The following is a 15,171-nucleotide window of genomic DNA, read 5'->3' as shown; positions in this document are numbered from 1 at the left end:
ACAACCAGACGTCACTATTTGTGAATTGGTTGTTCCAGTGTAATAGCTGAATCTGTTGCTGGAACACAATCGCTAGCGAGCACAATACCCTAAGGAAATCTGCTTTTGCATATTTCTTGAGTGTTTTATCTCACTATACGTTCACTTTAAAGGGACGCTTAAGTCTGGAAAAAAAAAATCAGTTTTACTCACGTTGGGCTTCTACCAGCCCCCTGCAGCCATCCTGTGCCCTCGCAGTCTCGATCAGATCCTCCTGTCCCCCACCGCCAGCTACTTTCGTTTTTGGCGACAGGCCTAACAGGCCTGGCCACGATCGAAATCTAAAAAGGATAGGCGGTTATTTTTATTCATTGGAAGAGAGTATTGGAATAATACAATACAATAACATTTGTAAAGCGCTTTTCTCCCATAGGACTCAAAGCGCATCGTTGTGTCTCAGATTAATACAGGGTTGCAGGCTGGGTTGTGTTACAGAGGAGATAGTCAGATGTTCATGAAATGCCAGACTGAAGAGGTAGGTTTTCAGTTTAGACTTGAATGCTTCCAGGGATGGAGCTGTCCTGATTAGGTGTGGCAGGGATTTTCAAAGTGTAGGGGCAGCATGACAAAAGGCTCTGTCTTCAAAGGTTTTGAGGTGGACTCTGGGGGTGACCAAGGTGTTACGTCCTTTTGATATAAGGTTGTGGGGGGTGTGATGCAGTTGCAACAAGTCCTTCAGGTATCCAGGGCCCAGATTGTGCAAGGATTTGAATGTCAGTAAGCCAATCTTAAACAGAATTCTCCATTTTATCGGTATCCAGTGGAGTGAGCACAGGGTTGGTGTTATGTGGCAATGGCGGGGTTGGCTCGTTAACAGCCTTGCGGCGGCATTCTGTACTGATTGCAGGCGGCGTAAGTCTTTCCTATGCAGGCCTGTGTAGAGGACGTTGCAGTAGTCTAACCTTGATGTGATGAAGGCATGAACTAGGGTTGGAAGATCCTCTGAACGAATTAGGTGTTTAACCACCTTAGCGGTATGGACGAGCTCAGCTCGTCCATTACCGCCAGAGGGTGCCGCTCAGGCCCTGCTGGGCCGATTTTGATCAAATAAAGAGCAGCACACGCAGCCGGCACTTTGCCAGCCGCGTGTGCTGCCCGATCGCCGCCGCTCTGCGGCGATCCGCCGCGAGCAGCGGCGAAAGAGGGTCCCCCCAGCCGCCTGAGCCCTGCGCAGCCGGAACAAATAGTTCCGGCCAGCGCTAAGGGCTGGATCGGAGGCGGCAGACGTCAGGACGTCGGCTGACGTCCATGACGTCACTCCGCTCGTCGCCATGGCGACGTAGTAAACAAAACACGGAAGGCCGCTCATTGCGGCCTTCCGTGTTACTTTTGGCCGCCGGAGGCGATCAGAAGAACGCCTCCGGAGCGCCATCTAGTGGGCTTTCATGCAGCCAACTTTCAGTTGGCTGCATGAAATAGTTTTTTTTTAATTTAAAAAAAACCCTCATGCAGCTGCCCTGGCGATCTTAATAGAACGCCAGGGTGGTTAATCCTTGCAATATTCCTTAGATAAAAGAAGGAATGTTTCACAACAGCTGAGATTTGATTCCTGAAGCTTAATTTCCCATCGATTAGTACTCCCAGGCTGCGCACACAGTCTGAGTTGTTCATGTCTGAGCTCCCTATCCTTAGCGGTGTTGGTTGAGACTGGGGCTGCTTTGCTGTGGAGCCCTGGCCCTCGATAACAAAAGACCCTCAGTTTTGTCAGCATTAAGTTTTAGCCAATTATTATTCATCCACTCCTGAAGCTCAGCTAAGCATGCGTTTATTTGTGGAGTAGGGTCTGTGACGCCAGGTTTGAATAACAACAGTGGTTCTGTTGATTTTAAGTCAGATACCTGTGGAAATCGGATCCAGTTTTGCATGGTAGTAAATCGATCTTCTCCCTTATCAATTACCACTTGGGGAATTAGTGATTGCCTTTTGAATCAGGTCATTATTTTTTAGTAGATGGCATTGACTTCTGCTGTTACAAAAACAATGTCCATCTCTATTATGTATTAAGTGTGCAATGTTTTGTACCCATCTTTGTCTATTTTGAAGACAATAGTTATACCTATGAATATTATTTACTTGTTGCTCCCCAGCATTAATTGAAACACTCTCCGAAGACCGTGCAAGTTTGCTTCAAGAGAAGAAAAAACTTGAAGAGGACATCTGCAAGTTACAGAGTGCTGTGTCTTCATCTCACGTGGCATTTCCTTCAGAGCCTGCTGGAGCGTGTGTGCTTGACCTCCCTAGTGAAATAAATAGACCAGTTTATGATGCCACTGTCATAGAAGAAGATAGAATGGAACCCACTTTAGATACCAGCATGACAGCTGTTCAGTAAGTGCAATCTGTATTTTTGGCTAAATTGAGTGTGTTAAACCTTTTACTTTCAGCATTAGTGGTAACCTACTGGGCCCGAACACAAAGGGGTAATACAATAAAAGTGGAGCCAAGACATCTTGCTCGGTGGGGATTATTATTATTTTTTTCTTAGCAGGCTCACTAAAAGAAGCACCACCCACCGTAGCTGTTACTTAATACAGAATTCTATGTTTTTTTTCTCGTTGGCTCATTTGTGAAGCTGCAATTACATATTGCCAGGTGCGCTTATTGCAAGGCTTTTCTTGTTCTTAAACCTCAGTCTCAATGCGTTGTGGGTGAAAGGACGCAATCAAAAACCAACATCAGGCAAACTTTTTAGGTAGAGTGGAGATGAACCTCTGCTAGCTTTTAGTTCTAACATTGATCTAGTGTAAACTTGGCAAAAGTTCTTCTTTCCCATTATATTAAACAGAATTTTAGTGCTGCCATGTCCACACTTTGTTTAGGCAAGTAATGAAATTTTTTCCCATCAGTGACAATAGACATAAACTCCCTACCACTTTGTGTTGTGATTTAGGTTTAAACTCAAGGAGTGTGTACCTGGTTGCTATGGCTTTTGCTACTCCCCTGATCTAGCTGTCACCAACACTAAAGCCCACCACCAATCCTTAATCATCCCGCACTAATGCTTGGCAATCTCAGGCGTGTGCTTCTAATGCGGCCAATCACTATTCAGTACTTAAATGGTTTGAGACTACCCCCTTTCCCTGCTCTATGGGCACTGTGTGATCTTGCAAGATCTCTTGTCGCAGAATTATGCCCTGGCTACAGAGCTGGAGGCAGGGCTATGGAGGAGGAACCCAGCCTCCAGAAAAACAAAAGCCATGGCTAGTCTGTAATGTGGCTGGGGTCTTCACTATGTATGGCGTAAGTACACAGAATTGCACCTATCATAATTTATTATAACACAGGGCATTAGTGTCCCTGGCACTAACTGTTAAATTATACTGGAGGTCTGCTTTAATGTACAGCTTCACCTATCCTGAGCAAGATCAACTTATACGGCATACAACTCTCTCTGAATCTCTGAACAGGGCATAAGGCTACCGTAGAATATGTCTGCTTTCACTTCTAACTATACTGTAACCTGGGGGAAGGTTTTTGTTTTGTTTTTTTACTAGAGATAACATTACTTTGGGTTAAGGTTTGGTAGGATAATTAGATAGACAATAAGACATTGAAATACAGATTTCTATGGCGTTTTATCGTACATATCTGCCTTACTGCTAAGGCTCCATTCACACATGGGCGCTTTCAACGCACGTTGTGCACTTTGCTGACGTAAATATTTTATATACATTAGAACAGTAATTATTACAGAGTAAAATAAATGTGATGAACGTTGCTTTAAAGGACCCCTATCGCGAAAAAAGTAGGCAGTTAAAAAATGTGACAGATGACAGGTTTTGGGCCAGTCCATCTTTTTAAGGGGGATTCTCAGGGCTTTCTTTGTTTTCAACAGCATTTCCTGAACAGCAGCTTAACTGCCAAAATAGCAAGATACCAGCCGGCCTCCCTAATCACTTGCACACTATTATGTCAGTTAGATTTTGCAACTGTTGTTCAGGAAATGCTGTTGAAAACAAAGAAAGCCCTGAGAACCCCCCTTAAAAAGATAGACTGGCCCAAAACCTGCCATCTGTCACATTTTTTAACTGCCTACTTTTTTTCGCGATAGTGGTCCTTTAAAGGACTATATTCATTCTTTGAACCACACCCAAAACATGACTTAATTAGTGAATTTCCCAACTAAGAGGAAATATTTTAATGCATTTTTTATTTGCATCTGTATGTGGCATTGCTGAGGTTAGATGTGTGTTTTGTCTCATTTTCACTACCTTATGAGAATTTTTATCTGCTTTTTCATATCATGTGAGCATTAAGTACAATTATTGATAATTTATAGCGTAACGTTTGCACCTGTTTTTCCTCAAACACCAGATTTAATAAATAAATCAAGTTTCTTCTTGGGTACCTGTGCTGCGATGTCAGCTGTAGAGTTCTCCCTCTATATGGCATTAATCCGAAATTTCAGTGAGGAAAATAAATGATCTGGTTGTCCATTGCTAGGAATTTGTGAGAAGTTGGGAGTACGTTATAGACATGCACACAGTTCCGGAATTAAAAAATGCTGTGTTTGATTTCTTGCCTCTCTAGGTATTACAGTTTAATATTTTACTCTTCTATAAAAAATATTACATCAGCAACTGAGTGCTATGCCCTTTTTAGATTCGGATTACTTGAGTTTATTAAAACTGAGTACCTCTAACTATGGGCTTGATTCATGAAGCCCCACTGCTATAGCAGCATTAGCCCCGTGACAGCAGCGCTACCTAAATTCAGGGAGGCACGGTACGTGCGGTCCTGCAGCGTAGCAGGCCTTCCTTAGTTACACGCGCTGCTTACATTAGCAATGTGTGTTACTTTAAATGCTGGGTGCTGATGTGCCGCTACTGTGTTAATTGACATAGTTACTACATAGTAGCGGCCGCGCTAGTGAATTATTGCGGTCACGATACCTCACAGCTCTGGCAGGCATTTCAAGGAACGTACGTTGCTAATGTAAGCAGTGCGCGTCACTAAGGAAGGCACGCTACGCTGCAGGACTGCACTTAGCGTGCCTCCCTGAATTTAGGTTGCGCTGCTGTCATGGAGCTCCCGCTGCTATTGCACCACAGCTTCATGAATCAAGCCCTTAATTATTTATTTTTTTTATGAACCTCCCCATAAACTAGGTTTGTAATAGTGTGCTGGGGTGAGAAGCATTACTTGTCTACTCTTTGGCCTCTCATCCATATAGTGGTCGCCATCTCCACACAGTGCCGCATTCTCTTTTCCCTGGGGTTGCGGGCATGCATACAAAAATACAATACAATAACATTTCTATAGTGCTTTTCTCCCATAGGACTCAAAGCGCTTAGGCTCTCTCAGATTCAGTAATTGGTAGTAGGATGAAGTATTCACACAACAAAAGTTATATTTCTGCAAATGCCAAACTGAAAAGGTGGGTTTTCAGTCTGGATTTAAACACGTCCAGGGATGGAGCTGTCCTGATCTGTTGAGGTAAAGAGTTCCAAAACGTAGGGGCAGCATGACAGAAGGCTCTGAGACCAAAAGTTTCCAAGTGGACTCTGGGAATGACTAGATTATTAGAACCTGTGGATCTGAGAATGCGGGGATTGCTACGCAGCTGCAACATTTCTTTAATGTATCCAGGGCCCAGATTATTCAGTGATTTAAATGTCAGTAGGCCGATCTTGAATAGGACCCTCCATTCTATAGGTAACCAGTGAAGGGAGTGCAGGACTGGCGTTATGTGGCAGTGATGGAGTTGGTTGGTTAGCAGTCTGGCAGCAGTATTCTGTATCAGCTGTAGGCGGTACAAGTCCTTTTTTGGAAGGCTAGTGTAGAGAGCATTGCAGTAGTCGAGTCGGGAGGTAAGGAAGGCATGAACTAAAGTTGGTAGATCTTTTGGGGGATGAGGTGCTTGATTTTTGCGATGTTCTTAAGGTGAAAATAGGATGATTTCACCACAGCAGAGATGTTAGTTCTGAAGTTTAAATCCCCATCAATTAGAACTCCCAGGCTACGCACATGATCAGAGCTGCGTAGATCCGTGCCTCCTATTCCCAGTGGTGAAGACTGCAAGTTAAGTTGTTTTGTTGTCATGCGCTGCCCTCCGATCAGAAGGACTTCAGTTTTGTCTGCATTCAGTTTCAGCCAGTTGTCATTCATCCATTGCTGTAGTTCACGTAAGCAGGCGTTTATAGTTAGAGTTGGGTCTGTCACACCATTCTTGAAGAAAAGATATAGTTGGATGTCGTCCGCATAGCATTGGTATGTCAGGCCATGTTTTTGGATTAGTTTTCCAAGCGGTAACATGTAAATCGTGAAAAGCAGGGGAGAGAGGATTGAGCCCTGGGGCACCCCATACTTAAGTGGTACAGGGGTGGACCGGAAGGACCCCATAGACACTTTTTGGGTTCTGCCACTCAAGAAGGATTGGAACCACTGAAGAACTATGCTCGCAGTGGACGGGCGCAACGCGTCGATGGGCGGGACTTCATTGCGACATGCGTTCTGAGCGCTCCCACTAGCCGGCCATTCTGGGTAGAGCCAACAGCTGAGTTCAGCTCCCTACTGAGTTGCGGGAAGGGTTGAGCAGAAGACGGAAGGAGGAACTTACCCAGCAAGATCATGCCGGGGCAAGATGAATTAGTGACCCAATCTGTCGGTCGGGTGGTAAGAGCCTGTTGCCTTGCAATTGTGTATAATATAGCTGGGAGGAATCTGTGCAGCTTGAGCCTGGAAACGGCCTATGATCACCCTCAATGCTTATTCAGCAGCCACATTTTTCAACACTTTGAGGACATTACAGGATTGGTACCGGTACCAGAGTGAATGGGATGTGTGTTGGTGTGCTGAGCATTGTGGTTTGTTGGAGCACTCCGCATTATTTTAATTGATTTTAGGGCAGGTTTGGTGATTTATACTCATTTTTCAATAGGTATTTATGCATTTAAGTCCTTGAGCGGTAGCAAGTTTTCATTTATATGTAAACCACTGAAGAACTATGCCATCAATGCCGCAGTATTTCTGTAGCCTGCATAGTCAGTGGATGCAGCAGAGGTGCGCTTTTCACTTTATTATGCACAATGCATTGATTTCAGAGGCAGCTCCTGTCAACAAGGAGTAAGGGCCCATTTTCACTGAGTGCCAATTTCTATCGCGAAAATTCATATTAGTACTGAAAGCAATGCAATTTCAATTTAAAATTTTCCATCGAATGCATTTTTTGTAGTCCGTTCCAATCTGCATAAAAAAAAATTGGCGAGCTTGCTGCAGATTTTCAAACCACACATTCCGTTTCCCATGTTATGATTGTCAATTAAGCTGGCATGCGAAAAGTCGGGTATAGAAAATGCATGCGAAATGTACTATCCTGGTGGAGTATGCAACGGCTAATAAGATTTCCTTAATTGGATATTTTGTCTGCTCAAAACAATTACTTTGCAAAAGGTAATTAGAATGGGCAATTATCTTCTGCATCCTGTTCTTAAAAGTGCAATTTTCCCTTTTGGACTTGATCTATAGAAAACCCATTTACAGTAATGTAAAAGAGTAAGTTGTCCCATTATAGTTTTTTTCCATTGTTTTCCTTAACATGTGGGCATCATATTATATCTTCATTCAAACAACATAACATAAAATTGATGTCATTGAATAAAAAGTTGTAAAAATGACTGCGCAATGAATTGTTCACCCAAAAATTAACATTTTATTTCCTTATGTAGATGTAGTTAACACACCACCATTGGCTTAGAACAGCTAAATAGATGGCGACAAATTTGAGCGCCTGCTTAATATGCAAACTGCGGCTACTAAAATAGGGCGTGAAGCATCCACTATAAATAGCCGCAGTTCACATAAGGTGCAGTCGCTTACATTTGTCTCAGGGATTTAGAGTCGGGAGGGTGGAACTGGGGAGAAGGTTAAGGTTAGTTACCTACTGTGGTAGTGGGTTAAGGCCTTGTTCACATTGGGTTGCGTTGAGAAATGATAAAGAAAACGTGCACCTTTCAGTGCGTTGCGGTGCGCTTTTTTTAAGCATGTTTTGCTTGTTGTAGCAGTTGTCAATAACGCTTTGTTTTCATATGAAAATGTATTTTTTTTTTCAATTAGGGTTAAAAACACGTGCGCTTCTATGAGCTTGTATGCGCTGCTATGCGCTAAAAAAGCGCGCCCATTCACTTGCATTGATCTGCGCACAGAAATGCATGCAACACTATGTTTTTGTAACGCAGGGCAGTGCATAGATATGAACCAGGCACATTTAATGACATGAGAAAATCAATACCTTGCAGAACGCACAGGGCAATGCACTGTGAAAAGCACACAGAAACGGCCCTGATGTGAACCAGGCCCAAGATTAGGCAGCACCAGGGGAGGTTAAGGTTAGGAACCTCCAGAGGGAGGACCAGGGGGTGTTCTGTGTGAGAGTAGGTAGAGGTTAGGTCATAGTGACATATCGGCAAATATTACCAATATTTCACTATATCAATTAAGTAGTATAATATTGGTAATATTTACTGCACCTTTTCAACCAAATTTTTTTAGGGTGGTTATGCCACGCCTAAATTAGCGCGCAATGCTTTTAAATGTACGTCCATTGCTGTAAGGGCACATTCCCAATGCACAGTGCAAGTGACTTCAATACACACCCCGCTGCAGTGTTGTGCATTGCAACACTGGCTTTTAGTGATTTATCACATGCATACATGTTTTCAGCATTCTGACGTATTTTTTGTGCTGAGAGATAAACACAGGGGTGTATTTACTTTTTCAACATGCTAAATCTGCAGTTGTGCATCCTTACATTACACAGTGAAGTACAAAGTGTAAATGGTGTAAGATCTTTACTATATTAAAGTGGACCCAAATTAAAAATACAAGATTTCAGAAATAAAATCTATTTTCTAAAATTATAATAATAAATAGCAGCCTTTTTTCAGCTGCATGATGACAAATATAAAATATTTTACATTTATTGGAGGAACCCCTCCCTTCCTTTCAAATTGCCGGGACAAAATCCGGCAAACTGGTGAAGTAGGTGGTGTCCGCCAATGGAGGAATTGCTAATGGCTGCCCCCAGTATAATCCTAGTTATGAAAAGAGAAGGGTGAAAAGCATGCACTGAAATGCTCATAGGCTTGAAGGAGTGTTTATTTATCTTTGTATGTGTCAGAGTGGTGCAACTAAATATTTTTAATTAAAAAAAATGTTTGGTTTGGGTCCGCTTTAAGATCACATTTTACATTGAAAGATGTTAAGGATTCAAGAAAACATGCTTTATGCATTTACTTGTTTACATGACTGTAATTCAAGTGTAAAATCTACTGGCTATGGGTATTTTTTGTGTACCCGCATTATTGCCAGCTATGAGTACTGAGTGTTGTGATATTTTCACTTTGATGCATTGCTTTCCGATGGACAATATTAGCGCACTGTAACTAGGTGTGATTAAGGGCCCAGCATTGCTGAAAATCGCTAACGTTTTGAAAAACGCGTGTATAATGAAAAGTATATGGAAGTCTTCTCATCTAAGCGATTTGCTGAAACGCAAACGCGTTGCCTGCAGAATTTTCTAAACGATTCTGAGCAATTAGCGTTGCAATGTTAAGTATAGGAGTGCTGGTAAACCGCTCTGTAAGTGCTGGCCTTTTCACAATCAACAGAGTTTTTCCAGCAATTTTACCCATCAAACCTTGCAGTTTACCCACAAAACACCTCTTTTTCCTGTTCAGATGTTATTTCCTGTTTATGGAAGACAGACACAGCTTATTGAACTAGAAATCGCAAAATGCTAATCTCTGAAAAAACGCTTTCTGTACAGTGAAAAATTGCTGGAACTCCAGAAAATCGCTCAGCATTTGCGATTGCGTTTAGCAAATTCTAGTGTGAATGGACCCTTAAAGTCTATGAACACTTCACATCTCATTAGTTGCAATACAGTGCAACAGATTTCTTTACAGCATTGAACATGCAGTGTGTTGTTACAAGTGCACGGGCTGACGCCTGTAATACTAGACAATGAAGGTGCACTTTGGTAAGTTGCTTCTTTGCCCTTGTCGCATCGCATGCTACTTCAAATGTTTTTGCTGGGTTAAGTGATCACTAGATAGATTTTAATATAACAATACAGCAGCTATGCATTAAAATGCAATGCCAGCTTTCAGAGCCAATAAACTGTACCTTAGGAGTTTGCAATTGGTAGGTAAACATTACTTGTGCACAAAAAACAAATATGGTAACTGTATAGGTAATCAAAAGTAGGAAAACACATTTTATTAAATGTTATGTCGGTTTTATCCCACTTTAAATAACTGATTAATTTGCAGTCACATGATGATGTATCTATTGATTGTTAAGGTAGACTTCTCATTCCTTTCAAAGTGTGTATATATGTGTCTGTTGGCGTACGAGAGATAACGGCGCTGGAGACTTGGGCGCAGGATACAGCTGGTATATGGCTGATCCTGCTGCTGCACAAGTCCCGTATTAAATACTATTCCCCCTCCAGGCCGCCATGGATAGTGGGGAATGAAATAATTCGGCTTCCAGCAATTGCTGGAAGCCAAATTATTATGTTTTAAAAGTAACTTCAGCTCCATCTTCTGATGGCGCTGAAGTTACTCCCTGTGTGCTGCTATAGCTGTAATTCCTATTACGGCCTGTGGTGGCGCCGGCTGCGCCCAAATCTCCTGCGCTGCTGCGCCCAAATATCCTGCGCTGGTTTCAGTGTGTTCGGTCTGTGGGTGTTTTGATACAGTGTCAAGGAAGTTCCAGAGTTGCAGCAGCTTGAAAGGAAGAAATAACTTCCACTTGGGCATTCTGTCTTTTATTTGTCAAACTATTAGTGTTTGGAGCTTTGTGTTGCAAATAAAAATACATTTGCAGGTTATTTATTTACCATCTTTAACCTTTCTTTAAATGTATATCTTTCACTTTTAGTGATGTTATGCTGTCTGAAGAAAAGCAGAAGATACTGCTGCTAGAGAGGGTATGTAGGCCCTACCTTCGCTGTTTGTGATCTGTAATTGTTTGCAATAAGTAACACTTTTGGAACCGGACGGTTCTAGCCCCTTAAGGTCCAGAGCCACCTTTTCCCTTTTGTAATCAGTGATTACTGTAATTGGCTCACAGTAATCACAGGGTTAGGAGCCAGTAAAGTTGCCTCCTGACCGTCACACGGCTCTGATGTCATTATATGACAGCAGAGAGAGCATGCTGCAGCAATGACACAGCAGCAAGAGCGACGAGACTGCTCAGCTTGTGTACCTGAAATCTTTACCCTGACGGGGATAACCGCTCCCGAACAGGGTGTAGAGTGTAACTAGCAAGGTTCCGAAACCGGGTATGCGTTTATGTGGACATTATTTATGCATAAATAATTGTTTGTTTGTTTTAAGTTCCATTTTTGCATAGTAAAAAAGGAAAATCTGTGCTGCCTGTAATCATAGATGCTGTGCAACCTCCAGCTCCATGGTCACCACCCCACCAATCAATCTGAACCAATGTCTTACAACTCAATCTCCAATCTGAACCGATGGCTTCCAACTAGATATTCAATCTGAACCGATGTCTTCCAACTAGATATTCAATATGAACCAATGCCTTCCTACTAGATATTCAATCTGAATGGATGTCCTACTTCTAGATCTATTGACAGCCATGATAGGCTATCAATCAGCAGAAATACATAGCAACTGGTAGAGCAATCACTCTCCCCCTGCATTCCGATGTAACTATTATGCTTAAATAACTTCTTTAAATGCAAACTATAAAAAGACCCACTGTGTGTACTTTAATTTTTTACAAACCAACACTTTATCCCCCAACTAACCTTAAACTGTACTTCCTACCTATTCCTATACCCACCCATGTGACCACACCATCTTTCCAAGCACTCCTAAACCCTACAATTACTTGCAGCCACTTTGGCTCTATTCATTTCTGTACCCATTTTTAGCCTAACTGCACGCTGCATAACAGGAATTCCTCCTCCTTTCCCACATTGCAGCACCTCCCTGCTGCAGCACTTGTAACAATGCTCACTGCCAGTAGATACAATGGGGTTTGTCAATGGCTGTAAAAGCTATGCCTTCCTTGCATTTGGTAGCAGGTAGTGGAAAGAACACAATGACCCCATCCACAAGTGAACCAGAAGGTGGGACTACTGTGTTGACAGAAGATGACAGAGGTATGAATGGAAGCCTCACCATGACACCATTGCTGGAACTTCAGGGGTCATTTTGTGTATAAGGGGGAGGAAATGGGGTTGGCTCAGAGTGAAAACAAAATCAAAAACTTTATTTTTGGATGGTGTGGAAGTATAATCTCCTCGGTTGAAACTGCTTGGTTGAAGGGAGGGAGGGGTGTAGCTGTACAGTGGGAACAGAGAACACCTTTATGTGAAATATTACAGCGGTAGTGCTTTTGGTAGAGTTCTTGTATAGGAATATTTTCTTTAGACATCTATTATCGCATTGCTTTGGCTATTAATCCTTTTCAATCCTATGTCGGACTATGCCTGACACTGGCATTTTTCTCCATAGGACTAATGTAGAACATAGTCTGACATAGAAAAACTGGTTGGCGCTAGATGGCGCTGAGCTCTCCAGATTAACGTTTTTAAGTCTGACACTTTGAATGCCGCCAGCCCCAACTTCCGCCGCTTAACCACATAATATAAATACTATGTGGGCGCATTTGAGATGACCACTAGGGGCCCCACTGCTGTATTTAGTCCAACACGGCATTACCTTTTGTGGATCAAAGCGTTGGACAAGGTCTGACACCTTGATCCTCTCCAGCACCACGCAGTGCCGCAAAATAACAGAATTACTCTAGCGCTCATGCATGGAGGTGGAGCTACAGCGCACGAGCTGGAGATGGCCCTGCCACTGATGTCTGCTCACCCCCTCTCTCGAGGAGGTACAGGCCCTCCCGATCCCTGTCACCACCACACAACCCAGTCACCCACCCCCCTCAGCACACCAAAAAAAATTAAGTGCAAGGGGGGCATAGGTGATCAGGAAATAGGATTGGAAAAGGTTAATTGGCATTTTTTTTTTCCTCTATTGTTATAAATGCTTATGGGTACATGTTTATTAACCTGTATGATTCCCTTGTTTTATATTTTCGGATCAGACCTTGCAACTAAAAGAAGAAGAAAATAAGCGATTGAATCAGAGGCTTGTAAGTAATTTGTTTTTCAGCAATTCTGTACATTCATTTTGAAAAGAAGTTCTTTATTGCTTCATTAACCATCCTTCATAAAAGTAATATTTTCAAGTTGCCTATGTATGTGATAGAGTGTATTGATTTAGTAGTGCTTTGCGGTACTGCCAATATATGCTGTGTACTGGACAACAAATCTCAGTAAATGGTGACTGACTTTTAAATGACTGCAGTCTATTCCCCATTATTGCTGTCTCTGTTATGTAAGCAATAGATCCCTTTAATTTGGATTTATTTTTTCCTGTTGAAAGACCCAACTACTAAACTGGAACCAACAACAGACACTTTTCAGGCATTTTTAATTTTATTTTGATCAATAACAACTGTTTGTCGCAAATGTAAATCTATTCTGTCTCGACCCATCTTTTATATTCCCTATTATTTCACCAATAGTATAAATCTTCATTTTCTTTAACAGTTTTTGTTAATGCCTTCATCATTTTGTCTCTATTTAATACATGCTTTATATTTAATTATACTTCCTTTGATTTAATCGCAACCTTTACTTAGATTTATTTTTTGTATTATTCTGTTAAAATCCATTTAGAATAAAATAATTCTTAGCATAATGCACCACCCAAGGAAAGCCTAATTGGTGGCGAAAATAACAAGATCATTTTGTTGTTATGAGCAGTGAGATTTCTGCGCTGTATATAGTAAAAATTCTGCGGTTCTGGGGAGCCACTCTGCGGACGCGATTCTGCATTAGGCGGTCGCAGAGTGGTTAAAGGAGAACTGTAGGGGGGTCGGGGGAAAAAGAGTTGAACTTACCTGGGGATTCTAATGGTCCCCGCAGACATCCTGTGTCGGCGCAGCCACTCACCCATGCTCCAGTCCCCGCCTCCGGTTCACTTCTGGAATTTCCAACTTTAAAGTCGGAAAACCACCGCGCCTGCACGGCCGTGTCCTTGCTCCCACTGACGTCACCAGGAGTGTATTGCGCAGGCCCAGTTACCTTCTGCACCTGCGCAGTATGCACCTGGTGACGTCAGCGAGAGCACAGGCGCAGTGGTTTTCCGACTTTACAGTCGAAAATTCCAAAAGTGAACCGGAGGCGGGTACTGGAGCATCGGCGAGTGGCTGCGCAGGCACTGCGGGGATGTGGGGGACCATTAGAAGCCCCGGGTAAGTTCAACTCTTTTTTTCTCCTACCCTCCCTACAGTAGTCCTTAAGGTTTGCCTGAGGTAAATTGATAAGTGAATACTACTGGACTTATCACCAGGGTGATAACCGTAAAAACAGCTCAGAATTGTTATTAAAGATAACCTTAGGGAATTGTGGCCAATGTATTCCCCTGGTCTGCGAGTCCTGGTTTTATGTCTTGTCCTGTAGCAATCCGCAAAATAGTGTGGATGTTGAAAAAGGTGAAACGCTGAAGTAGAAATGCTGCTCTCTACTACCAGCAGTATGTCACATCATGATAGATGTAGTTTATGGGTAATGTGTGCTTTAAAATAGCATAGCCCTTATTTGACACAATCATGCACATTTTGAAGCCGTTGTGCAATATATAATATGACAAAACAGGCCAGATATGGCCCGAAGGCTTTGAATTTGACACATGTGCCTTAGGGCATGTGGTATTCAAGTATATTATATTGAAATTGTTTTGTTTTATATTTGCATATGGTGCAACATTGCGGATCGGTAATGATCTTGACTTCTAGACTTAAAGTCCCAGGTCTGTTCCTTGACTAGGATCTGCATGGAATTCATACGTTCTCCTCAGTTTACAGGGGATTCCTTCAAGTGTTATAATTTCCCCACAATAAATGAAAGTTATGGTTACATTTTTTCTTATCTTGGTGGACTGTAAGCATTTGTTAAGATAGGTTAATGTTCTTCTGATTTGTGTGTATGGCAGTATTCTGATGGTACACCTACAAGAGTGCCTCACGTGTGACATTGGATTGCAGACATACTGTTTGGCATCTTTGCATTGCTAGTGGAATTCATGT

The 15,171-nt window shown here is 42.4% G+C and overlaps 1 protein-coding gene across 2 annotated transcripts in view; it reads left to right on the top strand.

Moving 5' to 3' along the window:
• The window catches only part of RB1CC1 (RB1 inducible coiled-coil 1), a 228,457-nt gene that overhangs the window by 179,073 nt on the left and 34,213 nt on the right, over positions 1-15,171 (top strand). For both annotated transcript variants that reach the window (XM_068237380.1, XM_068237379.1), the window contains exons 17-19: positions 2,127-2,367; positions 10,924-10,972; positions 13,123-13,170. In XM_068237380.1, the coding sequence (XP_068093481.1) occupies positions 2,127-2,367; positions 10,924-10,972; positions 13,123-13,170 (338 nt within the window). The remainder of the gene's footprint in view (positions 1-2,126; positions 2,368-10,923; positions 10,973-13,122; positions 13,171-15,171) is intronic.

Source organism: Hyperolius riggenbachi, chromosome 5 (genome assembly GCF_040937935.1).
Source record: "Hyperolius riggenbachi isolate aHypRig1 chromosome 5, aHypRig1.pri, whole genome shotgun sequence".
Classification (NCBI taxonomy): Eukaryota; Metazoa; Chordata; class Amphibia; order Anura; family Hyperoliidae; genus Hyperolius; species Hyperolius riggenbachi.
This window is presented reverse-complemented; position numbering and strand designations above follow the sequence as displayed.